This window comes from Heloderma suspectum, chromosome 1 (assembly GCF_057233095.1).
Source record: "Heloderma suspectum isolate Gila_16-S chromosome 1, 16-S_ref, whole genome shotgun sequence".
Classification (NCBI taxonomy): domain Eukaryota; kingdom Metazoa; phylum Chordata; class Lepidosauria; order Squamata; family Helodermatidae; genus Heloderma; species Heloderma suspectum.
Genome location: NC_139458.1, coordinates 56,590,555 through 56,617,262, shown reverse-complemented (window position 1 = coordinate 56,617,262; position 26,708 = coordinate 56,590,555). Strand labels below are relative to the sequence as shown.

The 26,708-nt window shown below is 43.3% G+C and overlaps 1 protein-coding gene across 1 annotated transcript in view; it reads left to right on the top strand.

Annotated features, from left to right (window-relative positions):
* Positions 1–26,708, top strand: part of AKAP6 (A-kinase anchoring protein 6) — a 332,898-nt gene that overhangs the window by 74,022 nt on the left and 232,168 nt on the right. Inside the window, exons 4-5 of the mRNA XM_084827230.1 lie at positions 1,711–3,531; positions 13,417–13,539. Coding sequence (XP_084683356.1) covers positions 1,711–3,531; positions 13,417–13,539 — 1,944 coding nt within the window. The remainder of the gene's footprint in view (positions 1–1,710; positions 3,532–13,416; positions 13,540–26,708) is intronic.

Genomic DNA, 26,708 nt, shown 5'->3' with positions numbered 1-26,708 from the left:
GGATAATTAAGCCCATGCTATCAATGCCAACTCGTCTGCTCATTCACACAAGCAGGAACCTTTTTCCAGCCAACTGTGCAGGAAGCACTGTTAAACTGGATGAAGATTCACCTCTCTTTTCTTTCAGATAGGCAAGTTAATAAAAAATTCATATGTGCCATTATTGCTAAACTGTATGAAGTGACAGAACAGCCCTCTAGTCCTTATTCCAGCAGCTCAGCCTGGGAGTTCCAGGCAAGTTCTTCTTTCTGTCACAGATGCAACAGGAGGGAACCCGCCATGTCATTTGTTTTTAAAAGGGCTCCAGGTCACTCAAATTTTTCTGGATAAAAGCCAGCCTTTCATCTGGAACACTTCATCCAAAATTGGTATTGTGAGGCTGCAGTTAAAGTTGTGGGGAGGGTTTGAAGGGAGGAGGCCTTCTGAACATGCTCAGACCTACTCGAGGGATTTCTGTTTTCCTTGCGGCTTCCCATGAACTATGCTCAGCTCAGTCCCTGAAAAAACAAGTGCTGGGGCTCAGCTGTCTCACAATGATCTCTGAAGGGTCACCTTCCCAGGCCTTGACCTGGCCATTTTCTCTCTCTTGTCATGTCTTCCCCCTGTTTCCTTCCTCCCACTCTTGCCTTTTTGCCCTCTTCCCTGCTTTCACCCCTTTCCCACTCTTTCCTCTTTCTCTCTCTTTCCTTCATGCTCTTTCTCTTTGTGTTCTTCCCTTTCTCACTCCCCAGATTTGCTCTGAATGACCCAGGTCAGGCCAAGCCAGGCCCTGCTTTAACCTTTTCCCCTTCCTCCTTGCCCCATCATAATACCAGCCAGAGCAGACCAACAATCCTGCCACCAGGATTAGGCTGGCAAGAGGAGGGTGTGCATCTGTGGATGCTGTCTGAGGGGAGCAGACAGGAGAAGGAGTAGGATAGAGAGGGGTCACCATCATCAGCCTCATGGCCCACCGCTGCTTCTCACCTTGCACAGCCCTCCATTCCCTTTTCAGGTGCAGCAGCAGCCACTGCTTCCATTGTGTCTGACTCCGACTCCTCCTGCTTGGGAAAAAAATGCCCCACAGCCAGCAGACTGCTCTTGCCTGGAGATTTCCCCCCTCCCATCCCACCTGGACACTCTGGACGAGTTCCAAGGATCTGGCAACTCTATGTGGAAGTGAATTCCATAGTTTAACCATGTGTTCTGTGAAGAAGTACTTCCCTTTATCTGTCCCGAAACTCCCACCAATCAGCTTATGGAAAGACCCCAGGTTTTAATAATATGAGAGAGTGAGAAAAAACAATCTCCCTATCCATTTTCTCCCTTTCCTGAATCTCCCACCAATCAGCTTCATGGGATGACCCTGGGTTCTAGTATTATGTGAGAGGGAGAACAATGTCTTCCTGTCCACTTTCTCTACACCATGCATAATTCTGTATACCTCTGTCAAGATTCCTCTTATGACCTGGACCCCCTGAGCAACTCTTTAAGGATCTCTTGCCTCCGTAAGAATCCCATCTTCCTTCTTTTAACTTCCCCTTTCCAATAACATGGGGTTTGGGCTGTAGATGTGGGGTAATCAGCACTTCAGACACTTGAGTTTTAACCACAACAATTTACTGGAAAATATAGCAAGCAAATCACAACTAAAGGCATTTACACAATACAGCTAATAACAAAAAAAATAACAAAATAACAAAAACTTTTCCTATTTCTGTTTTGTCACAGGACCGGCTTGACTCTTTAACAGAAGTGGATGACTCAGGACAGTTAACTATCAAATGCTCTCAAAATTACTTGTCACTAGACTGTGGAATTACTGCATTTGAACTGTCTGACTACAGCCCTAGTGAGGACTTGCTCGGCACTCTTGGTGACATGACCTCCAGTCAGAGTAAAGTGAAACCATTTGAGTATTGGAGCTGCAGTGAAATGGAAAAAGACTTTCCAGAGCTTATCAGAAGTGTGGGATTACTGGCAGTAGCAACAGATTCAATTGCTTCCAAATGTAATGAAAGTGTTAATGCAAAAGAAATCCATTTACCCTTCTCAACAGACCACCAGGAGGAAGGCCAAGGTTTCAAAGCATCATCTGCTGTATCCACAGAACTTTCATTCATGCAGATTTCTGGGAATAGGCCTCTTTGTAAAACATCTTGCACTGAGGATTCTGCTGTACCAGCTGACAGCAAGACTGACTTTGAATTAGTAAAACAGGAGTTCAGTCCATTGCCCGTGCCCACCAATGGTGCGAAAAGCAAACATCATCCTCATGGTGAAAACTCAACTCCCAAGAGATCAATAAGAGACTGTTTTGATTACAATGAGGATTCTCCTACACAACCCACCTTGCCCAAAAGAGGTTTGTTTCTAAAAGAAGATATATTTAAAACGGACATGGTGGTCAGTGATATCAAAAAACAGATCTCTCTGATGTTTAAGACAGAAATAAGTAGGAGCACACCCTCACTTTTAGATCCACCAGACAGATCCAAGCTTTGTCTGGCTTTACAAACAGCATACAATAACTGTCCCTCTGCCATCAGTCAGTCATGTGATTGTTTACACAACATAAGTGATCAGAATCTCAAGTTCACAATACAGAATCACTTTAAGGAAAGTTCCATAGGGCTAGGTAAGTCCAGCGACAACATTAGAAGGGAGAAACTGAGGTGCAAGAAGTCCCATGACATTCCTGAGGAGGTGGCATCGTGCAAGTTATCTGGAATTGTATCAAATGCTACATCGACGAACCAGGTGAATAAAAGAGGGGTCACTGCTTTGCAAAATGGAATCCCTTTTGGTAGCTTGCAGTCCATAGAAGGGACAGAAAGTGATTCAACCTCCACGTCTTCTGATCCTTGTAAATGGCAAGAACTGAATGGCCAATATAGTAGTGAAAGAGATCATTCTGCTTCACCTGCTCATAGACAAGTAAGTGGCTCTTTGGCTGGCATAGAGTCTGCTGTGTCTTCATCCCCAGTCCTTCCAAGAAGTAAGGGCAAAAAGACCCACTTATCTTCTCCAAGTTATGTTAATACAGATGGCAAAGTTGTTGAGCCCTGGTATGGTTCCGATGAATACTTAGCACTCCCATCGCACCTCAAACAGACTGAAGTATTAGCTTTAAAATTAGAAAACTTGACAAAACTCCTTCCCCAGAAATCTCAAGGAGAGGCCATTCAAAACATTGATGACTGGGAACTATCAGAAATGAACTCAGATTCTGAGCTTTACCCAACGTATCAGATCAAGAAGAAGCACAAAAGGTTAGGTAGAGTTTCACCAAGCTCTTCAAGTGACATAATATCCTCAACAGGTGACAGCATTGAATCTGGCCCCCTTAGTGACATTCTTTCAGATGAAGAGCTTTGTACATCGTCATCTAGCATTAAAAAATACTTAGACGACAGGCCGCGAAAAGCATCAGTGACTCAGTCTTCTGATAAAAATGAAATACCTACCACAAATAAATCAGCTTTAATTCAGCAGCTGATGCAAGATATACAACACCAGGATAATTATGAAATTATATGGGAAAAAATGGAGGTAAGGAAGAAATGGACAGTGTGTTTACAACTTTACCACTTCATTTATTCTGTGACTAGAGCAGGAAGCCAAGGTTTGGGGCAGGGGTGTAGGGACAGATGGATCAGACTATTTTCAATATGTCAGTTTCACAACTTTTCATTCATAAGTCCCATTTCCACATTCATGTGCACGGTTTTTAACCCTTTTAATAAGCATTTTATGGCAAAATATATTCATTTTATTGTAATATATAGAATTTTGTATGCATTTTGGCACATTCTCAAAGGCTAAATCTACCATCACAAAATGGAAGTGTGCTTCCAGAAGGTTAACTGTGTTCCAAGCTGTGCATTATTTTGGGAGGGGCAAATTGGGTAAGTTCACTTCCAAATGGGACAAAACAAAATCCTCAAGCAACCCTCATGGTGGGGGGAAGAACCAAACATAAGACTGGGCTGAAACAGTCCAATTAGCTTCAGCTGTGCTGTCTCGTGGCTACCTTCTGTCCTTCCCTTCGCCACCCCATACACTAAGTACAACGGGTGCCATGGGAGGAAGGCAGACAGCTTGTTTCACCAACACATAAATGGCATAGGTTGAATGCGGGAGGCATTGTGTGAGAAGTACTCTGCGGTGGTACTCTTCCAGGTACGCTGTGGGTGGTAATCTGGTAAAATACATTGGGTTGTATCCAATCTACCCTACTTAGAGTAGACCCATTAAAATGGATGAGACTTCAGTTAGTCATGACTAACTGAAGTCTCATTTATTTTAATGGGTCTGCTCTAAGTAAGACTAACGTTGGATACTACCCATTGTTTATAAATGGTACAACTTCATAAATAATCTCTGTTGTGAGAGCTGTATATTTAGGTACTTAGAGCTTATCCACAAGTACATTTCAGACAGATCCTTAGTGCACATTTTTCTAAAGATGTACACCAATGCAGGGCATCTGCAGTGGCAAATCATATGTTGATGGCTTAAAGCAAATGCTCTCCTGTTTATAAAGTGGAAAAAGTTGGGATGTGTTTTCTTCTCTTTCACATTTGCTGCTGCTGCATTTAATATATTTTGTAGACATGGCAGTGTGGCACCCTCTTGAGGCTACTGTTGTTATCACAGCTCCTTCAGAGATGTGTTCTTTCTCTAAAAGTCAGCTAGAGCTACATATAGCTCAATGAGTGCTATATAATTATATGGTGAGAAGTATTAACAACACAGCACTAATTCCAACACGGGTGAAAGCATAGTCATTAAGGTCATGGAACTCCTCTTCACACTAGGAAAACATAGGCACAATGCAGCATTAGATTTTACACTGAAAATGAACTTAGGAAATATAGTTAGATCTGAAAAACAGTTTTAATTCCCTTATTGTTTAAATCCCAGACATACGGCTCAAATGGTAGTGATGCCAAATTCTAACTGTTGTAGTTCTCCTGGAAATTCAAGGCTTCCAGATTTTTATTTATTATATTTATATATCCCCCTTCCTCTGTGGAATTCCAGGCAGCGTGCCTGGTTCTTCCCCTCCCATTTTCACTTCACAGCAACTCTGTGAGGTAGGTTATTCTAAGAGATAGTGGTTGGGCCAAGATCACCCAGTGAGCATCATGGCTAAGCAGATATTCGAACTTGGCCCTTCCTAGTCCAGTCCATCATGCTAACGGTTGCACCCCACTGACTCTCTTTCCCTGCATCTCCCATGTTCCTAACCGGCAGTGTTGCCATTCCTCATCCTTTCCTTTATGTTCTCCCCTCTTACCTGAGTACACCCTGGATCCTGCTTTTGCTTCCAGCCTTTGTCGTTGCCATTGGACATGTTATATGACATTGACTATAGGTGTAGTGATTGGATTCTGCTTGGGACAAGTTCTGTTGTCCTCTCTGAAGTGCCTTGCTCTACAGCTGTTACAGAAGCACTTAGGAAGTGGTGCCAAATGGTCGGAAGAGGGAGCCCCTGCTAGAATAGTGGTTCTCAATGTATATATGCCAGATGAATAACTGAGGTAGTGCCATAAGGTGGGGATTTTGCTTTCCTTGGTTATGTTAGGGATGGCAGAGCCAAGCTATTCCTTCCCCCACCACTGGGAAATACTTTCAATCCAAGTTTAATTTGTACCCTATTAAACCACCAATCAGTGATGCAGTGGGGACCAATCCCTACCTCCTTCCACCTATCTACCTATTCATGATCCTTCATGATCCCCTCTCACCTTCTGTCTGCTTTGTTGGTTGAGGTTTGGGGCAAGGTGGGAAGATAGGGATTTGGAGGCTGTGTGGGAGTGTGGGTGGGGGGAGTTATATTCTTCTCTGGTTTGGATTAACATCTGAGTTGGAAAAGAATTTAGGGGTCATAATGCTTGCTTCATATTGAGCTGAGTATTATGAGCTTCAAGGACTGGTATTTCTGAGCCTGGTAATGACCTCTCTACTTGTTCTGACAAAAAAGAAGACCTAGCCCAAACAGCAGCTGATTAGCTATGAAGAGACTCATAGCATCTCCGCTGCCTTCCGCAGTGCAGCTGGTAATGGGGAGAGGAACACATCACCGGATGTGAGTTGGAAGGAGCAATCACTATGCAATCACTGTGAATCTGAGCAATCACTGGTTAATTATCCTAGGCTTCTCATATCACCTAATGTCAAGCCTCAAATAGTACTTTTCAGCAGAGACAATTCACATTTTCTCTGAAAGTAGTGCTGTGCCAAAAATTTCTCCCACATTTTTTTCGACCATTCTCATTCCATTTGAAAGAAGCGAAATTGCTTTTGAAAAGGATTCAATGGTGAAGAAATTTCGGAGAAATTCTCATGGGTTGGGTTTGGGTTTCTTGAGCTTACCTTACTTAGGAGGTGGCCGAGGAGTGAGCACAAGTGTCCTGTCTTTCATTGTGCAATCATCTCTCTGGCTGCCTCCTCAGCTTCCCATGCTTCAATTAAAGCCCAGTTTAAGGCACCATGAGGTAATGCATCCCACAGGGCTTTTTCAGATCAGGACATGCAGACAGCCTGGAAGCTAGCTGTGATTAGGTAAGCTCAAAAACACCACAAAAATAAATTATAAAACATCCTGAGAATGAGGCAGAACAATGAACACCCCTTTCACAGAGAAGTAAACTTTCAGGAAATCGGAGGACCGACTTTGGCAGATCAGTAACTCCACCTCATCCCTGGACACCGTCCCACCTCATACCCCTGTGTTGTGGTGGATGCAAAATGGGGGTCAGCCTGCTGAGACAGCTGATGCTGTTGCAGCACAAAAGAACCCAAAAACCCTTACCCAAAGAGAAAGAAGCTGTGCTACAAGCCCTGCCAGTGGGGAGACCTACCTGGGAGAAACAATTGAGAATTTCTCCTCCCCCTGGAGAAATTTGGTGAAATTGTCTCCCAAATTTGTCTGCCCACAAGTAAGGTGGAGAACTTCAAGAGGCCCTTTGCGGACAGCTCTATCTGAAAGTCATCAAATGCTGAATAAGTGATGAGAACTGATGAGAACATGACTGTGTGAACTGGTCCTGATACTAAGTATTCATGACTAAATCATAGAACAGACTGAGTCCCTGCCCCAAGTACTGGCTTAGCAGCAGACCGTTACAATCCCAGCCCTTTGTGTGTGTGAGGGAGGGTTTGGAGACCTCTGAACAGTGCCATCAATGTGCACTGCACATCCTTCCCCAGGAGCCATTGGAGCCTCCACCACTCCATGAACAGCTGTATGCAGGGTGTTGCAGGGTGTATGCCCATTGCAGGGCAATGCAGGGTGTATGCCCACTGCAGGGCAATGCAGGGTGTATGCCCACTGCAGGGCAATGCAGGGTGTATGCCCATTGCAGGGCAATGGGAGTCCCAGTGTAGAACCAAGTAGCTGGTAGTGGCCTATTGGAAATGTATATATTACAGAAAAATGTGCACAAGAATGCTTTGTCGTAGGGGAAATCACCTGCAAAAAATGCACAGAATTTGAAAAGTACATACAAATGCGAACAAAATGCAGACATTTTGAGAAATGCACTTGGAAATATATATATGAATTTTCATGCGGACTTAAAAACACACACAAATGTACAAACTGATGCAGAAATGGGACAGAACGTTATGTCAGAAAAATGAGAAACTGAGTGGAATTGAACTTGACAGATTCGTTCATCCCTAGTCAAGTGTCAGACTAGTGAATAAACCTTTCATGCAGTAGGCAGGAGTCAGTCACCAGCACTAGATGTTAAAGCAGGGTGGGCTATGTATTTATGTATTTATTTACTCATATATAGAGCACCATTTATGTTCATGATGCTTTACAAAGAATGAAAGGAGACGTCCTTCCCCCAGGGGGTTTACAGTCTAAGCATAGATAGAAGGAAGAGAACTGAGGCAGGGGAGATAAATAAAGACAGTAAACAGGATGAGTATGCAGCTAGTTCAGCTTAGTTGTACTAGAGTATTGGAAGCAGAAAGTCACTATAAAAAGACACCTGGGAAAAACATAATGTAGCATGCATGTCAGCCCCTTATATATAGTTATTAATCACCTTAAGCGTGAGTGGAGATGGGATACAGATTTTTAAATTCATACCAGCAGTTGCTCCAAATTTACTATGTTTACTTATGTGGTATATTTCTAATGTAGTTAACATCATCTGTCAGCTGTTATTGCATGTTGGCCCAGAAGCAGCCAAGGCTGAACTGATGCTGTGTGGAATTTTGTAATTACTAGAAGAATGCTAAGAATGTATTTAAACACCTTCTCTGAAATAACTGTTAGTAAGATAGCTATACTGCGATTAAGCCTCCAGGTGGTGCTGTTTACTTAGACAATGACATTTAGGAATTAGACAATGTTATCTATCCTTGAACAGTAGTCAGTGTCAGGCTTTTAGTATTTGAAATAATTTTCAATTTCTGTAGTTGTTTTCTTTTGAATAGTCTGCATAAAATTTTATAGACATCATCTGAAAAATATTAGTGTTATAGCAATTTGTGCTTTCTATTAGAAAATGGACTTCTTTCCCCTGTGACAGGGATAGCCACTATAATATTTCCTTGTTCATATGCCTCTTTCCCTAGATTTTCTTTTATCCTTTGATGTTGTTTACCAGAAGTACATCTAGTTGTGTTAGTGGCATTACAGCCTCTGCTGACAATGCAAGGAGAATGTTTGTATTATTTTAACAAATGATTCTAGCTTATCACAGCTTTCTGTCATCTCAGTGTTGTGTGTGGTTTCTTACACAACATGCCTCAATATCACAATATTTCCTACAACTTTGATTTTCATTAAGTAGTTTTGTGGCTCCTCCCGCCCCTTAATAATGGAGAAAATGAAATTTAGAATACTGGCGTTATGAAACATTTAAATAAGATCATGCAGTATTATAATTATAGGTTGGATATAGGCTCCAAATTATAGGTTGGATATAGTTCCCAACATATTATATAGTTCCAAATTGACCTTTTTACTATTATTATTATTATTATGAATCATTTTGTGGGATGTTTACATTTTTACATTCCTATATTGTGAATTGTTCCTCCTTCTTATTACATGTTGTCTCCTCTACCTGTTCCTAGTCTAGCTAGAGCCCATAGGCACTGAGAAGCAGGTTTTGGCTTATTCCTAACTGGGCAGAGAATCATGCACACAAACAGGCCCTCCATTTTCTGCAGGTAGTGCTGTAAAATAAGCTGGAGCTGTACTGGCCAGCTAGATGGGGAAGAAGAAGGCTGGAATTAGTCCCGCTCCATTCACTATCCTTTCTAAAGAGTGAATTGAGGGAACATGGCTGGAGCTTGGAGATGGAGAACCTGCCACCCTAGACTTGCATATGGGCCCTCAGCCTAATTTCATAAGCCCTATGCAAGCAATGAGTTCAGACCTCTGGCAAGAGTGATTTGTCCCTCCACTGGCAGCCTGCTGGGTGGGGCAAAAGAGAAAGGGGGAGAGAGAGAGAAAAGGAGGTGTCTGAAAGAGACAGAAAAAGGAGGTGGCCTGCCCACCACTGGGCTCCCACTGCTGGCATTCAACTCCATCCGCATTATCCCTGAAGGAAAGCGGCCCTCAGCTGAAAGAGAGGTTCCCTACCCTTCAGTGGTAGACCACGTGCTTGGCATGTGCAACATCCCAGTTTCAGTCCTTGGCACTGTAAGTTCAGACTGGGAAACACTCCAGTCTCAAATTCTGGAGAGCCACTGCCAGACAACGTACACAAGACTATAGCTGTACACCCCTGAATGCTGCACTAGTGCTCTCCTGGATCAATGCCATTCAGTTCTTTTGTCAGAGCAACAGCTTACCTCAGAATGTTTAGTGCCAAGGTCATCCTTTCCTTTGTCCATCCACTGGTCCATATTTATTTTTTAAATAAAACTTATATCCCACCTTGTATCCTACAAGGCCACTTACAACATAATCGCAAAGAAATACAAATATATACAATAAAATCACAATAAACACAAAAAAAATGTGGTTTAAAAAACAGAGTAACAAACTAAATTTGTCCATTTTACTACTCTGTAGCCACTATGGAGCATTAAAACAGTCAGACGTAGCCTGCAAAGAAACTAAATCTAACCTTTATAGTGCTGCTAAGTGCTAGGGAGCAGTTTGCTACGGAATTTCAGTGGCAAACCGGTTATTTTTTAATTTTATTCTTTTTCTCCTCCCAGTGCAGCCCATGAAAGGTCACCCATGGGTGAAAATGGCCCCTCTGACTTCGATTCCTGCATTGAACAGAGGGTTGGACTCAGTGGTCTTGTAGGCCCCTTCCAACCCTACTATTCTATGATTCTATGATTCTGTAAGTTCTCAGACAGATCACAGTTCCAGAGGTAGTTACTGCAGAATCCTCAGTTGCACATTTAAAAGATATCACTATCATACAATAGCAAAAATAGCCCCAGTTCTCCAGCAGCACCTCTACCCCCCTCTTTCGCTATCTCACTATAGCACTATCGTGCATTTCTCCAGCAATACCCATGCTCCCTATGTCAGTATCTCTCTATAACTTTATCACTCTATCGTTAAATAGTGCTAACACACAATTGCACTATCACATAATAGCGCATTTGTTCAGGGGTTCCTGCTAATGTGGTAGTGCGATTTTAGAGGGGGGGGGATTGGCAGAATCAGGCATAGGTTGGAGAAGCTACTCAGAAGTAACGCCCGTGGTCAATGGGCATGTTCCTGAATTTACTGAGATCCCCATAAAGCCCTAAAGGACTAAGTAGACCCATGGTACATGAAGTATTCATCGGGTGAAAGGCATACTAACTCCTCTAATGGCTGTGAAGCACTATTTTGAAAGCTGTGCGCCTCTGAAGTTTGGTTCAAGGCTTTTCGGAAGAAAATTAATGCCAGCTTCAATCCTTTGCATCATCACCTAATGGGAGCTCCAGGGGCAGGAGAAAGAGGAGTAGAGCCTGGAGGGGGGAGCCTCTCTTATTGGTTAAGCAGCCCCTGCCAGTCTGATGACATTCAGTTCCAATCCCCCCACCCAGAAGTATGTTTCTGTGAAGTGACTTATAATGGTGTGGTGAACTCATTTGTGGGGCCCTGCACAGACCAAAGCCAATTCCATGAAAAATCTGGTATTCCTCCATTCACTTCACCTTCCATTGTCGTGGAAACACTCCCCTGGCTTCTCCATTTTGCATTGATGCTCTTTCCTATCATTTAATGATTTTCCTTAATTTTGGTTTGGATTTTTAAAAAACAAATCTTGTTGAGCAGATTGGAGGAGGACATAATTGGGGCAATATCTTACTCTATAAAGCATTTAGAGTCATAGGATTTTAGAGCTGGAAGGTTTCCTTGGAGGTCATCTAGTCTAATCCCTTGGACAAACCAAGAATCTACAATTACAGCAACCCTGACAGATGGCCATCCAGCCTCTGCTTAAATACTTCATAGAGCACAATCCAACCAAAGTTATGCTCTAAATCCTCATTAATTTTAATGAGGGTCCTTAAATTACCACTGAATTCAGTGGAACTTAAAACTGCTTAACTTGGCTGGATGGAACCTATAATTTGTCTAGCATGTTCATAAACAGATTAGTCCTACCAAGTGAAGCAAGTCATCAACTATGTCAGAGATGACAGCATGGATCATAGGCTTGATGGCATGTGGGAATGCAGGAGCCAGATGGAATTGCTGGATATGGGTGGTTAGTCCTACAGCGGACTCTCTGTAGTTGTGGGATCCAATCCAGACTATGCTTTATAAGCTTGATTTTCAACATAAAGATCACCATTTCTGGACAGGGGTGATTTAATATCACTTACCAAAGCTATTTATTCTGTGACAATCTTGTATGGATATTCTCTCCTTCCTTCCAAATCTTTGGTATTGTCACTCTATCCTTGCCATTATTAAAATGAAATGCAGGTGTCCAAGGTTATGAGTACTGTCATGAGTAATGCTCCCAGGAAGGACATCAAGCAAGGGGAAGACCAGCCTAGCCCCATAAATCAGCCAGAGAAGAAACAGCTACGGGGAGCTTGTTTTGCCTTCCCATCAGGAAGAACACATAAAAGGACTTTAAAACTGGGTTTTGCTTCTTTTCTTTTTTCCCTCCTCCCTCCCAATCCCCTTTCCTTGTGTGTCATGCCTTTCAGATTGTAGGCCTGAGGGCAGGGACTGTCTCATTGTTAATCTTTGTAAGCCACTCTGGGAGCCTTTTTGGGCTCACGAGTGGAGTCAAAATACTATAAATAAATACTGCATAGATTGGCCACACTGCTACCCTAGAATATCTCAATATATTCTATGACCAGTCTTTCCCCATTCTTATCACCAAAGGGGAAAACATTATTTTAGTAAAGGTGCCAGGCACAGAGTTGTACCATATTCCCAGGGTCAAATTGGAGAACCAATGTGGTGTAGTAGCTAGAGTGCTGGACTGGGAGTTGAGAGATCCAGGTTCTAGTCCCCACTCAGCCATGGAAGCTCACTGGGTGACTTTGGGCCAGTCACAGACTATCAGCCCAACCTACCGCACAGGTTGTTCTTGTGAGGATAAAATGGAAAGGAGGAGGGTCATGTACGCCACCTTGGGTTCCTTAAGGAGGAAAAACGGCGGGATAGAAATGTAATAAATAAAATCGATCAATAAAATAAAGACTTGAAAACAATGCAATGCCAGCTCCGGGTTTTAGAGAGCCCCTGGGCAAGGCACCATCAATGGATCCCTTCTCTCAGTGAGTCTATGTTCTTGCCTCCATTGTCACCAGCTGCTATTGTTCCTCATCCTCTTTCTTATCATTTATGTATGTATGTATTTATTTATTTTATTTCTACTCTGCCTTTCTACCAACAAAAACGGCACTTAAGGAGGCTTACAGTCATAAACAGACCTGCTTACACACAAAGGCCTTCTTGAATAAAGCGGTCTTTGCCTGCCAGGGGAGGAACAGCAAAGAGGGAGCAAACTTAGCCTCCCTTGTCAGAGAGTTCCACTGAGATGGTCCCCCCTTGCATTACCACCAGATGTACCTCTTAAGACAGTGGTCTCAAAAGAAGGGCCTTTCCTGAAGCTCTTAAGACTCAGGCAGGCCCCCTTCTTTCCAGGGAGAAGGCTGTCTTTCAGGTAGCCTGGTTCCAAGCCACTTGCTTCTTTGACATACAGAGAGTCAGTGAGCAAGTAGTCAGTGGCATCTATTACTCCTCCTTCTCACCACCGGTATCTGGGCCAGAGTGAGAGGCAGGTGAACAAGCAATTTGCAGCAGTTAAGATGAGGAGCCACTCCAGGAGGTCTTGTCAATGGGCCCCTGCTAGGGTGTGGACCCTCAGCAATGCCCAATCATGCCTACCCTTGACACTGGTCCTAAAACACTGTATTTACTAGATTATACTTTTACTAACATCCATGCTTTTTTCTTGTTCTTTTCTCTTGTTATGAAAGGGGTTTGTCAGCAAGCTGGATGAATTTATTCACTGGTTAAATGAAGCCATGGAAACAACAGAGAACTGGACTCTACCTAAGGCAGAAACAGACAGCCTTAAACTCTACCTGGAAACACACTTGGTAAGACAAGATTGTACTGTGATTGAAGTCAATAATGAAAATAGCTTGTCTGGCTTTCTATTTTATTTCTAGTATGGGTCATTGTAAGGAAATACATAACATAGTCTTGCTGGCTGTATTAAATGAAATTTCAGCCAGTACATGTTCTGAAAAGAAACCAGATTCCCCTTTTGATCCTATAAGCAAGGACTGTGGAACAAATGCTACACCTGTGTTTAGGAACTAGGATGATGCTATAATTATTATTATCATCCTCCAGGAAAGAAATGTCACTGCAGAAAGGAAGTAATAAGTCAAAGAAAAATGGCTTTTCGACTGACAACTGTAAAATTTGAACAAGGGCTCTAATAATATTAATGAAAAACTCATTATCAAAAATTGCTACATTTTCTGCATTTTAAAACTCTGCCACTGGAACATTTAAAACTTTATTTAAAACATACATGATGCACATTTTTATAGCGTGTTAAATGCTACCATCATTGTTCTTATGCTACGAGCCAAATACTGGAAAGAAGGGAGCCATGTTTGCATGAAGAAGCTTTGGAATCCGTTACAGAAAAAAATATAGATGGAGGGGTGTTTGGTGAATTGCACAGTGCTTTTAATTCAGTGCTTCTTTGGGGCTGCTTCCACATTATTTTATTTATTTATTTATTTGGTTTGTGCCCTGGCTTTCTGCCCAAAAAAATGGCATTCAAAGTGATTTACAGGCATAATTAAAATTGATTGAAGCAATTTTAAAATTCAACAAAAACATAACAATCACAGAATAAAAAATAAAAATAATACTTAAAAAAGCACCCAACCAAACAGACAGACACACACTTAAAAGCCTTATTGAATAAAGCAGTCTTTGCCTGCCAGCAGAAAGACAGCAGCTCCACAGCCTGGGAGTGGCCACCAAAACCACCCTTTCTTGGGTCACCACCAAACGTTCCTCGGAAGGCAGCGGTTTCGAAAGAAAGGCCTCTCCAGAAGATCATAAGGCATGTATGGGAAAAGGCAGTCTTTCAGGTAGCCTGGGCCCATGGTATAGGGCATTATAGGTCATAACCAGCCCTTTGAATTCTGCCCTGAAACAGACCGATAGCCAGTGAACCTGCTGTAACAAGGGAGTCACATGCTCCCTGTAACTGGCCCTGGTCAACAGCCTGGCCAGAGCATCTGGGACCAGCTGAAATTTCTGAACAGTTTTTAAAAGCAGCCCCACCTACAACCTACTAACAGTAGCCCAAATGGGATGTAACTAAGGCACGCATGACTGTGGCCAGATCAGACTGGCCAAATTAGAAGTTGGGGAGAGCAATCCTATGGTTGCTAGACAGTGTCTGGATGGCCATAAGATTTTTCAATTCCCAGAAACCGCGCTCCCCTCCCCCTCCTCCACTGCTCTGTAGGCAGCACAGTTCTTCCCCATCTCTACGCTCATAACTGCAGTGTGGAGGGGGCGAAAAGGGGTCATTCCCAGGAGTGCGGAGGGGAGGAGACTGTGGAAGCATCATTATGACACTTCCTATGTAACATCCGCCCCCCCCCGCTCCAAAGTCCCCAGGTAGACAGCCAAAATAGGCTATCTAGTCACAAATGCAGGGCAGCCAGAATGCAGAGGAGGGGATCTGCTCCATGCTTCGCCCACCCTGCATTGGATAGTCAGCCGCCTCCGTGTTCAGAGGTGGCCAACTATTCCAATAGGATTGCACCCTAAGTCTAGAATCACCATCCTGTCTTTACTCACTTTTTACAGAGTAAAGACTCTTTACAGAGTAAAGACATTTTTTACAGAGTAAAGACATGACACCACTGCCTACCAGATGTCCTCCTGTGTTTTCTGTGTTGTTCTCTCTTTTTTGTTCAGACCTGATTCACGATTGTGTGTATAATTTTAAAAATTGAAAATGCAATTGCAGTGTCATCCTGTCCAATGTGGTTAGAGAAAGTACTATTAAGGTTTTTTAGGGCTACTGTCCCATTAGTTAAAAGTGTTTTTCTTTAGTTTCTTCCTGTTGAGCACAGCAACAGAATTGCTATTAAATAGTTTTTAACTGGCATTGAATAGCCTTTCTGAACTTCCCATTAATGTCTATTCCTGTTCCCACCTAAGGGTGGGGACTATTACTAATTTCACTCATTTCTCCCCTTTTCTTTTTTTATATAGTAAAATAGCACTATTTTGCTATAAAGGAAATAAAAGAAAAAAATGAGAAGAAATTAGTGGTTCAATCCAGGCTACTCAGACCCACTGAAATGAAGGTCCCATTGATGTCAGTGGGTCTGCTCTAAGTATGACTAAGTCTGAATCCAATACCAGTAATTAAAGCACACACACACACACACACACATTGAACATGTGAAACAGGAACTGGAGTATTTGTAAGCACTGGGTGAGTGGACTGGATGGGGGGTTTCTGTCTGCTGCCCTACTTTCTTCTTGATTACATCTACCACCTACTGTTTGCTACTCTTCTATTGCCATTTTATCTCCATGGTGCATTTATAATTGAGTGGGACATAATTTAAACCAGTTAATATAGATTAAAATTGAAAAGTAGGGACTGACCTCTTGAAAATATGGAAAGCAAAGAATTTTTAATCAATAAATAATTTTAAAGATGCGTAGAAGAAACTAGTCAAACCTGTACTTTTCAGAATTTCAAAAACTTGTGATTGTGGTGATAGTTCTGTTTGCCATTGATCCCTGTGATAATACATTCGACTGCTGATGAAGTTAGTGGACAGCTCCTTTATTCACATGGGTTTCTGAATGCACAGCAAGTTATTGGGCTTGAATAAAAGTGTTGAACTCATGGTGTTGAAATCACGGTGTTGAAATCACTAGCTTTAAAAAAGCCCCCCTTGGTATTTAATGCTGCATTCCTATACACACTTACCCAGGAACAAGTCCTACTGAGCTTAATAGGAGTTCTGAATTTCATACTTCTTAATGGGACTTACATTCGTAGGATTACACTGTAAAGCTACCTGGTGGATTGTGGCCTTCAGGTATAATCAAGTATATGCTATGATGTGGGGGAAAGACCCACCATTTCAGTTTCACAATATTTTTGCGATCTGTAAGTTTGCAGTTTGAAATGTTATGTGTCCAAACAACCTATCTACCTTTCTGAGACAAATGATTCAGGCTGCAAATCTATACACAGTAAGGGTGCAATCCCATGCATGTTTAGTCAGCTACAGACCCATGATGGCTGGGGAATACAAGACATTGTAGGACTTCTTCCTGTCTATCCATAGGATTGCACCTTAAGTCCCACTGAACTCAATAAGGCTTACTTGGGACCAGACATGCATAGGATTGCACTGTAAGTTATTTAAAAAGTGACTTGTTTGTACCTGGAAGATAGAGTTAGCCATTGCTTTGTGACCTATATTTTATTAATTAGGATGTCAACTTTTCATTTGGTAATGGTCTGGCAGAAATGCTAATCTGTGTTTAAACAGAAGTCTGTAAAATTAAGTTCCCATTAAATGCAGTGCCAAAATTATCTTGATATAGTATTTGTATTTAGTACTAAGCTAAGGAGCTGAAGGGTGTGTGTGTGCCCCAAATCATCTGTTCTATGAGGCACATCACACAGCTTCTCACTCCTAGACCACATCCTTACCTGTACCATTAGGTAAGCTCACCCGGCTGTGAAAAGGGCTCTCTTGTGTGCACCCAGTAGGAATTTATTATTTGACGATGTGTAAGTTCCCTCTTCACAGACTTTATTAATAATCAGATTGGAGGAGGGAAGGTTTGAGTAGTTCAGTAGAACATATTCATGCTTGCACAATGGAAGCTGTATCTGTGACTGTGTTCCTTACACTCAGACATCCACATGAGAAATAGACTTTTAAAATATCAACAATAGTGGGTTCTATTCAGTGGTGTCCTCCTGCCTACTTAACCCCTGTTCCTGAGGGTTGGTAGACCCTCCTGAACAGAATAGGATATCGCACGGAGGTTGTAGCAGGTACCGGGGGGCAGGGCAGGAGTGCTGAGTGCTCCAACTTTCATGAGCAGAAGCACTTCCTGCTAAGGCAAAGCCACCATTGGATACAATCCACTATTCATAAACAAAAATTGAGACTTCGTGTACAGACTCACAACTTACAAATAATATATTTTTTTAAAAAACTGTATGTTTTAATTTGCCTTCAGTCTTTTTTGAGAAAGGTGCCTAAGAAAGTTTTATTATTATTACAATAATAATTTAAACAATTCTGTTTTCATCAAGTCCTCAGATCTTTTGTATATAAACAACAGTCCCTATCCTATTTTTATTTTTATTTTTTTGCCAATGCAGGAAGGATATAATAAGCGCCTACTCCCTATTTCTAGTTTTATAGATATTTATTACATAACACGTATGTTTCCATACGTCTTCAGTTATTAGGAGGTCTCCATAATCTTTACTAAACATATTTTTAAAGGACTCATTTTGCAAATGGCATAAAGCATGTCGCCATAAATCAGCCTTTGCCAAGCTGGTGTCCTCCAGACATGCTGAACTGCAGCTCCCACCATTCCCATCCAACAGGTCTGGAGGGCAACCGCTTGGCGAAGGCTGCCATAGATCGGTATGTATCTGCCTGCCTCTGATTCCCAAATAATATTAATAAAACAAAAATCCTTAAAGAAACATGGTAACATTATTGTGAAAAGCACCTTGGATAGCTCCTTTAGAGTTCTGACTGGTTCTGACTGAAACCGTGGATTCACTACCCCATGATATCAGAGCCACCAGCCTCCACTGCCCCCACCCATTTTTTTGCCCAAAATTCCACACACACACACTCATCGGGAGTTTAAAAGGGTGGAGGAGCCTAGTGTCACAGCACTAGTAAGAAAATGATATAGTGGTGAGTGCTTCTATTCAGGATTCCAGCCATGCCATTCCAATTCCCTTCCCTGCCATTTACAACAGTCAGTCAGTATATTGTACTCACTGAGCATGCTCAGTCCTCATTAGCCTGTTGGTGGGGGTGTCTCCATTTTGGAATTTGATGTGCGTGTGTGTGCGTGTGTCTTTCCACAATGTGCCCAACCCCAGATACATTTTAAAAAATGGATTTCTCCATTGATGTTTACAGGCACTCCCACCTCTGCCCCTGGAGACATTTTAAAATCAGTTTTCAGTGTTAACCAGGAAATGACCTGTGCAGCAGTGAGAAAGTTCTTTCTACCCTGTTTTTAACTATGTGTATCTCCCTCCTTTTCCAGTCCTTACATTTTGTTGTTGTAGGGGCTTGATTCAGTCAAGTACAGGTACAAAGTTCCAGGGGGCACTGCAGAAAATGGGTGCTCCAGAGCCCAAGTAAGTTGCATGGCACACGGATGAAGGGCTGGGAGAAGGCATGGATCTCCCCATTTCCTGCAGTATACTCTTTTCATTGCCTGCACATGCACCCAAGCGCTTGTGCTGGCACGGGAACAGGAAAACAATGTTTTGTTGAACCCTGTGGGATTTTATAGATGAGCGCTTTACCTGTACTCCACTGGATCAAGCCCTAGATTTTTCATTATTGAAATAATGCTACAGTTTTCCACTAAATAAATTAGAATCCTGAGTTCAGATGTTGGCCGTTGGGTATAAGTGTCCAGCTACTTATAACTCACCTGTAAAACCGTGTTCTCGATGCTAGACTTGTTCAATCTGTTGGTGTTGGATTATTTTTTCTGGGAAGTGACAAGCTCAACTTTCATGATTGAAGAAGAAAAAAGACACACCTGAGTAACATTACGCAGATACATTCCTGAGTAATGTAACAAGCAACCCACTGCCATCTATTTTGCTCTTGTTTGCTATGATGCTTGCAGTTTGTGAAAAGAGTTTTCCCCTTAAGGCCAATGTGTTATTGGTTAATCTATTGCTGGATTTTGCGGTTTGTGCTTTGCAGCAAATTAGATGCCAAGTCTGAGTTTTGTGCAACTGTAAAATTGCAAATCAAGCCCCAGAGTTTTGGCCCATCTTTATTCATCATATTTTACTTCTTCAGTCAACATTATTACTGGTTAATAGGTGCACCTGTAAATCAAGCTGCATTGTATACTTGATATGTTATGTTAAATGAATCTTTTCTAGGGCAGCAAGTCTATTTTTTCTAATGAAGAAGAATACCTCATCTTTTCCAATTTTCCTATCAAACGCATCCACATCATCTTGAGGCAGCACCACAACCAGCTGCATCGATGCTCTGCTTCAATTACATGAAATTATCCAACCTACTCCCGGGCCCTTTAGGTTTTCTTTGCTATATGAGGCGCCTGCATGGTGCATCTCTTGTGAAGTGCATGATTACAAACTATTCAACACAGGCCTGTTTTAAGTAAACAGTAAATTAAATATTGTCAGGGCTTGTTCAAGCTTGTTTTCATGAAAGGAACTTCTAGAAAAGGTTGCATGAAAAGTGAAGCTTTAAGAAAAGTAGCTGCACAAAGAGTAATGGTTTTCCCCTTTCTTTGGGTGCTTGACCCAGTTTATATTTTTGGCTTCATCTAATTTTCATCCAGTTTTGGCACTTCCTGCCTAATAATATCAAAATGTTATTTTTGTGGGCTACCTCAGTTTTAAATGTGAATAACTTTGTAGAAAAGTGAAATTAGTTTCCTAAAATAAAGAAAACAGTAGCTTTTAATTCTAGATGACAAATGGAGTGCTAGAAAATACAAAAATAGCATAGCATGGGTTTTGAACATTGGCTTGTTTTTTAGGCTTTCAGGGAAAATCCCTTTCTGTGATAGGGTGACTGGGCATAAAGGAGAACAGAGCTCTTGTATCTTTGATGGTTGTATTGAAAAAGGAATTTCAGTAGGTAGAACTTTTCTCACCACTATACAGCAAACTGTCCCTGACCAAATTCCGTCTTCTATGCAACTTTTAAAGGTATGAAAGCCTTCTCTCCATTGCATTTTTTTAGGCTACACCTCACTGATATATCAGCAGACAAGACAGTAAGGTAGGGTATTTCCAAAGGAAACTAATAACATATTATTTATACAGACAACCATTTTTGGATTACGTTATTTGAATCTGACATTTTAAATTTTGATTTTTATATTGCATGTTTTAGGGTGCAATCCTATGAATGTTTAGACAGAAAAAAGTCCTACCACTCCCAGGCGTTGTAGGACTTATTCTGTATAAATATGCATAGGATTGCACCCTTAGTTGATTCCTAATGTTATTTATATTAAGTAGTTTTATATGGAAACTGTGGGGCAGGGGTTGTTAATGCATAAATTGGATAAGCACTTACAAGGCACACTGGTCTTCTTTTGCAAAGAAAAGGCAGGATACAAATGAGATGGATGCATGCTTGGTGATCCAAAATAAGTCCTAATGTGGTTTGAACAGAATTGTAGTATAAAGAAGGGCCTATGAAGTGCCAGCAATAATGATCACCCTATCAGATCACCATTTTGGTTGTTCACTAGTTAAATCATATATAATGAAATGTGGTCCAGGAAATGTTTAGCCAGTTGCAGACCAACAATTATGGAAGTTTATTTCATTACATATGACTGTTCGTGAATGATCAAAATGTCGACCAGGTAGCAGGTGACTGTAATGGCTAGTATTTGCAGTTTGTAGCTAGCTGTCAGCATATTTGAATTTTCATGTTGTCTTCGATTCACCAAATCTACATACAGGCAACTATGACAAGCTTAGAGATAGTAGTTTCTTCCTGGTAGAATCCCTGGTCCATTCCAAATATGCTAGGATTTATTTTGGCTCACCGTAACAAGTATGCATGTGTGCATCTATCTCAACTGAATATCTCCTTTCCTTTGTGAAGGAAGACCAATGTGGCTTATAGCTAGGGATGTACGAATCCCCTACCTGCCAGTCCGGGGGAAAGTCCGGAGGGGAGGCTCTCCCTGGCGAGGGGAGGCAATCCGTTCCTCCCCCCCGGAATCCTCACCAGCCGGCACCGCTCCATGGCAACTCCGCAGAGCCGCAGGCCAGCTCGGTACTGCAAGCGATACAGCCACCATTGCTGTGCCATATTGCTGAGCACTCACTGCAGGAAGGGATCCGGACGCAAATAGTGTCTGCTACGCCATTTGCGTCCCTGTTTTTTCACGTGATAGGCTACTCATTTGTATTTACGTAGATATTTGCGTAGCCTATCGCGTGAAAAAACAGACGCAAGTGGCGTAGTGGACGCCATTTGCGGCCATAAAGCTGTTAGATTGACCTAAATGCAGCCATTTATGGCTGCATTTAGCTTAATCTAAGATCTTTATAGCCACAAATGGCGTAGCGGACGCCATTTGCATCTGGATCCCTTCCTGCAGTGCGTGCTCAGCGATATGGCATGGCAATGGCGGCTGTATTGCTTGCTGTACAGAGCTGGCCAGTGAGGAGGATCCAGCTCCACATGGGTCTGGCAGGAGGCGGAGGTAGGTGGACCCGTTCCACCATGGACTCCAGAGGCCAGAGTCAAAAGAATCATTGGAGTCCGTGGCGGAATTCTCGGACATCCCTACTTATAACAAATAACAGAACTATAGAAATATCAATGAGTGCCAATTGTGACACTTGCCAAGGTTTTTTTTTACCTAACAGTTTGGCTAATAGGGAACAGTTTGGATATGATATTCAGCTGATATACTTCCTCTAAATAAACATACTTCCTTTAAATATACTTCCTGATATACTTTCTCCAAATAAATCCAATTGTTCAGGGATTGATACAAAGGTCTAGCCCTGATGGTTTGGGGGAAGAAAGTGCCCCCTTAAGAGAAAAGTATTTGTAAATGTCTGGTTTGCCAGCACTATGATATCAGCACTTGGCCTCTTTAGACATGAACAAGAGGACAGAGGCAAGCAAACAGCTAATTATGGTTGCCATGGAATCAGAGAACACTAAGGGAGAGGGCAACTAAAGGGGATCCCAAGCTTGAAGGGGATGTAAGCCACAGTTGGGACTATGCATTAGGGCTGTGCACTGCTTCGGTCCAAAGCCCAAATAACAAGTCGAAGCGGGCTGCTTTTGAAGTGCCTCAGTGTGATGAGGTGGAACAGAACAGCCACAGGCACCCTGAAGCGAAGCGGCTTGTATACGAAGTGCCTCATCCCACTCGGTGATTCGTTCTGAGCAGCCCAGACAGCCTGGCGCCAAAAGTATTAACTTGAGAAAATTCAGCGAGGGGTTGAGGGGGGGGGAAGGGAGGAGGAGCAGGAGGAGGGAGGGAGCTTTGGCGAATGGAAACTCTAGTTGCCAAATCAGGGCTGAACGTAACCCAGCAATCTCCAATCAGTGACAGTGGTGGAGGAGGCGTGGGGGGAGACTGAATAACTGGAGAAAAACGGCTGCAGTTTACAGACAGAGATCATTCTAGTGGTGTTACTTAGGGATGTAACCCTAAGTAACACCACCCCCATCCTGGTTCTCCGGATTCCTGCGCAGCCTCTGCTCCGCTTGCCGGTCCCTCTGCCTCCGCTGCTATTGCCATGTTTTTAAAAAACATGGCAATTGGAAGTCTATGTGCACATAGACTTATATACACAAAGTGCCATGAATCTTGAGCATATGGGTGATTCACAGCACTTCTTGCCTATAGGTCTATGTGTGTACATAGACTTAATCGCAAAAAGCACTGTGAATCGCCCAGGCAGCAGGAGGAGGAGGTGCAGCGCATGCCCCTGCCACTAGCCAGTGCCTCCTTATGAGCGGGAGCTGGCTAGCGGCAGGGGCATGTGCCACTCCTCCTCCTCCTCATCCCTGGTGCATGCCCAGCTGCTAACTAGCTGTCTCTTCCTCATGAGCAGGAGACAGCTAGCAGTGAGGACATGAGCCGTGCCTCCTCCTCCCACCTGGTCAGCTGTTAAGGACAGCCAACCAACAGCACGGCGCACGCTCCAACCACTAGCCATCTCCTCCTCATGAGCAGGCAGGAGGAGGAAGAGGCGCAAGGCTGAGAGGTATAGTTCTTTGCTTTGGGAGTTTTTGTGGAAACAATCAAATTTCAGCTGCAGCTAGCACGAAAATACTGGGCCAAACCCCCAAGTTTTATTTATTTATCATGAAAAATGAAAAAAGTTATGGCCATTTGTGTTTTCCCATGCAAGTCAGTGGGAAAATGCCCAAGCCGAGTGATCCGGATATCCGAATCTCACTTCGGATTCGGATCTGAGTCAAAGTAGATGGGGTCCGAATTGGTCTGAGTCAAAGCGAAGCTGATTCGGAGGGTTCAAAGTGGCATCAGAAGCGAAGCAAGGGGTCTGTGCACAGCCCTACTATGCATTGCTGAAAGGCTCTGATTCTTGAGGGCCTCTCCTCACACTACACTTTTTAAATGTACACCTTTAAGTGTACATTTTATAAAGGTTATGTGTGAATGCAGTCAACGTGTGTTTGCAAATATGTATATCATGCAGGTACAATCATCACGGAACCAGGACTGGAATCAGCTCCTTGTCAATTGTACAGAATTCCTTCCATGTAGTTTGCAAAAGAGCTCTGAGCTATCAATAATCTTCAATTTTTGGATCTACATGACAGGGAAAGGGGCCATTACTTCAGAAAGATAGGAGGAGCAGCTGGAAACTGATAGCATGGGTGAACTCTGTGTTTGGGACAGCAAAACTTCTAAAGAGCCTTGTAAACCATGTTTTCTGACCCATTTCCCTGTAGAAATGACAGCTCATCACTTTAGCCATCCACTCTTCCTTCTGGGCACAATGACCTGCTATGACAGTGCCCAGCACTTTGCTGCCATGGCAGGGGTGGACGAGATTGGGAGGAAGGAGAGGAAGAATAAGTAGCAGGGGGTTACATTTCCCCTGGACTGAGTACTATGAGTGTGTGAGAATGAATAGGTTGTGTTCTGGGTGTCTAAAAATAAGATCCTTTCAATTAAATTTTGCAGGTCTTGATTTATAAAGACTAATTTGTGACCAGTCGTATGAAATAATCAAAGGTGAATACTTTTGCACAGAGTACCTGTAGTTTCTTTGTGATGCTTGAAGTCTGAATCAGCCCCGTTAGTAGCCACGGATGTAGACAAAACACACTCAAGTCATGGGTTAGGAAGAGACTTTACTTGAGATATGACAAGCTTACATCTCTAGGTAAGTTGGCTGAGGTCAGCCTCATGGTCAGCACCCCTTGCAGGAGGAAGTAGGAAGGGGGATAGAGAGTAGGGGGCAGAGACAAGGAAAAAGCAATATGATCTCCCAGAGATCCCATCCCATCTGACTCAGGTACATATTAACCCTTCAAGTTCAGGTTAAGTGACTCATGGCCCGAGTCCCTCCAACACCCCTTCCCTAGGGCAATGGGTCACTGTACTAATCCCATGCCCATCAGGTGGCGCTGGCGCAGTTCCCCTGGCAGAGGCTTTGTCAGCACATCTGCCACCATTTCTTCAGTCGGGCAATACTTCAGTTCAATCACCTCTTGCTCTACTAAGTCTCTGATCAGGTGATGCCTCACGTCAGTGTGCTTCGTCCATGGCCTCAGTTTCTTGCTTGATGCCAGCTTTAGGCAACCCTGATGGTCTTTATTTAGCACGGTGGCTTGCGTGTTCTCCAGTCCCATGTCAGTGAATAATTGAGCCAAATCACTTCCTGACATGCACTGGCTGCTGCCACATACTCTGGTTCTGTTGAAGGAAAGGAAAGGCAAGGTTCCTCCTGTGCCAGCACCGAGTCATTGCTGACTCCTAGAGGGACGCCGCTTGCGCTGGTGTTTTCTTGGCGGACTATAGCGGGGTGGTTTGCCATTGCCTTCCCCAGTCGTGACCACCTTTCCCCCAGCAAGCTGGGTACTCATTTTACCGACCTCAGAAGGATGGAAGGCCGAGTCAACCTGAGCCAGTTACCTGGGACCCATCTTCCGCTGGGATCGAACTCAGGTCGTGGGGAGAGTTTCGGTTGCAATACTGCCACCTACCAGTACATGGCCACAACTGCCTGCTTCTTACTGGCCCAACTGATAGCCCCACCATTGTATGTGAACAGGTTTCCTGATGTGGACTTGTGGTCTGACTCATCGCCCACCCAGTCTGCATCCACAAACCCAGTCAGTCCTGCATGTGTGCTGCTGGGCAGTTTGAGCTTTGCATGTGTGGTTCCTTTCAAGTAGCGTATCGCACGCTTCACTCCATTCCAGTCGCGTTGAGATGGCTTGGCCACTTTCCTGCTGAGGATGCCCACAGCTGCAGCTATATCTGGTCTAGTAACTGTTGTGATGAATAGCAGCTTAGCAATCGCCCTTCGATACTGCTGATTATCTGGTAGTAGAACATCATCATCTCGCCCCTTCAGGTGATCTGTGGTCATGGGAGTCTTAACCCCCTTCGCCTGTGTCATTCCGAACTCCAGCAGCATCTCCTTGATCTTTTGTCTTTGACTAAGGAGGAAGCTCCCATCGTCCCCCTTCTCGACCTGTATCCTCAGATAATGCGCTATTGGACCCAGGCCCTTGATTTAAAAGTTCTGCTTTGGTCTGAGCATAATTTCCATGCCATCACGTTCCCATTCATAGCACAGGACCAAATTGTCCACATACACCAGTATGTATGTCCACCTGTCCCCTTCCTGCCTGGTATAGTGGCAGGAGTCTGCTTTCCCCTTGGTGAAGCCCAGATTCAATAGGGCTCCATTAATTTTCTCATTCCAGGCCCTGGCAGCCTGCTTAAGTCCGTAAATGCTTTTGTGCAGTTTGCACACTTTCCTTGCCCCTTCTGTATCTACAAGCCCTGGCGGTTGCATCGTGCACAGGTCTTCCTCTACGTCACCATACAGGAATGCTGTTTTAATGTCTAGATGCCTAACTTGCATCTCCCTGCCGGTTGCTCCGCTCAGCATTGCTCTAATGGTGGTGTGCTTTACCACCAGGGCAAATGTGTTGTCAGAGTCCTCCCCATACTTTTGAGAGTATCCCTTCACCACTAACCTGGCTTTGTAGCATTCTACTTCACCGTCTGAGTTGTGCTTCACTTTGAAGGTCCACTTGCAGCCGATTGCTTTGCTATTGGAGGGAAGTTCAGTCAAGGCCCAGGTCCCATTTTGGTGCAATGAGTCCATCTCTTCCTGTGCTGCCTTCTTCCATCTGTCTGCCTCATCCTTGGGCAAGGAGGCACTGTCCTCCCAACTCGCTGGCTCTTGGATTTGCTGTGCACTGCCTGAAAAGTAATAGTCCCTGTACCTGGC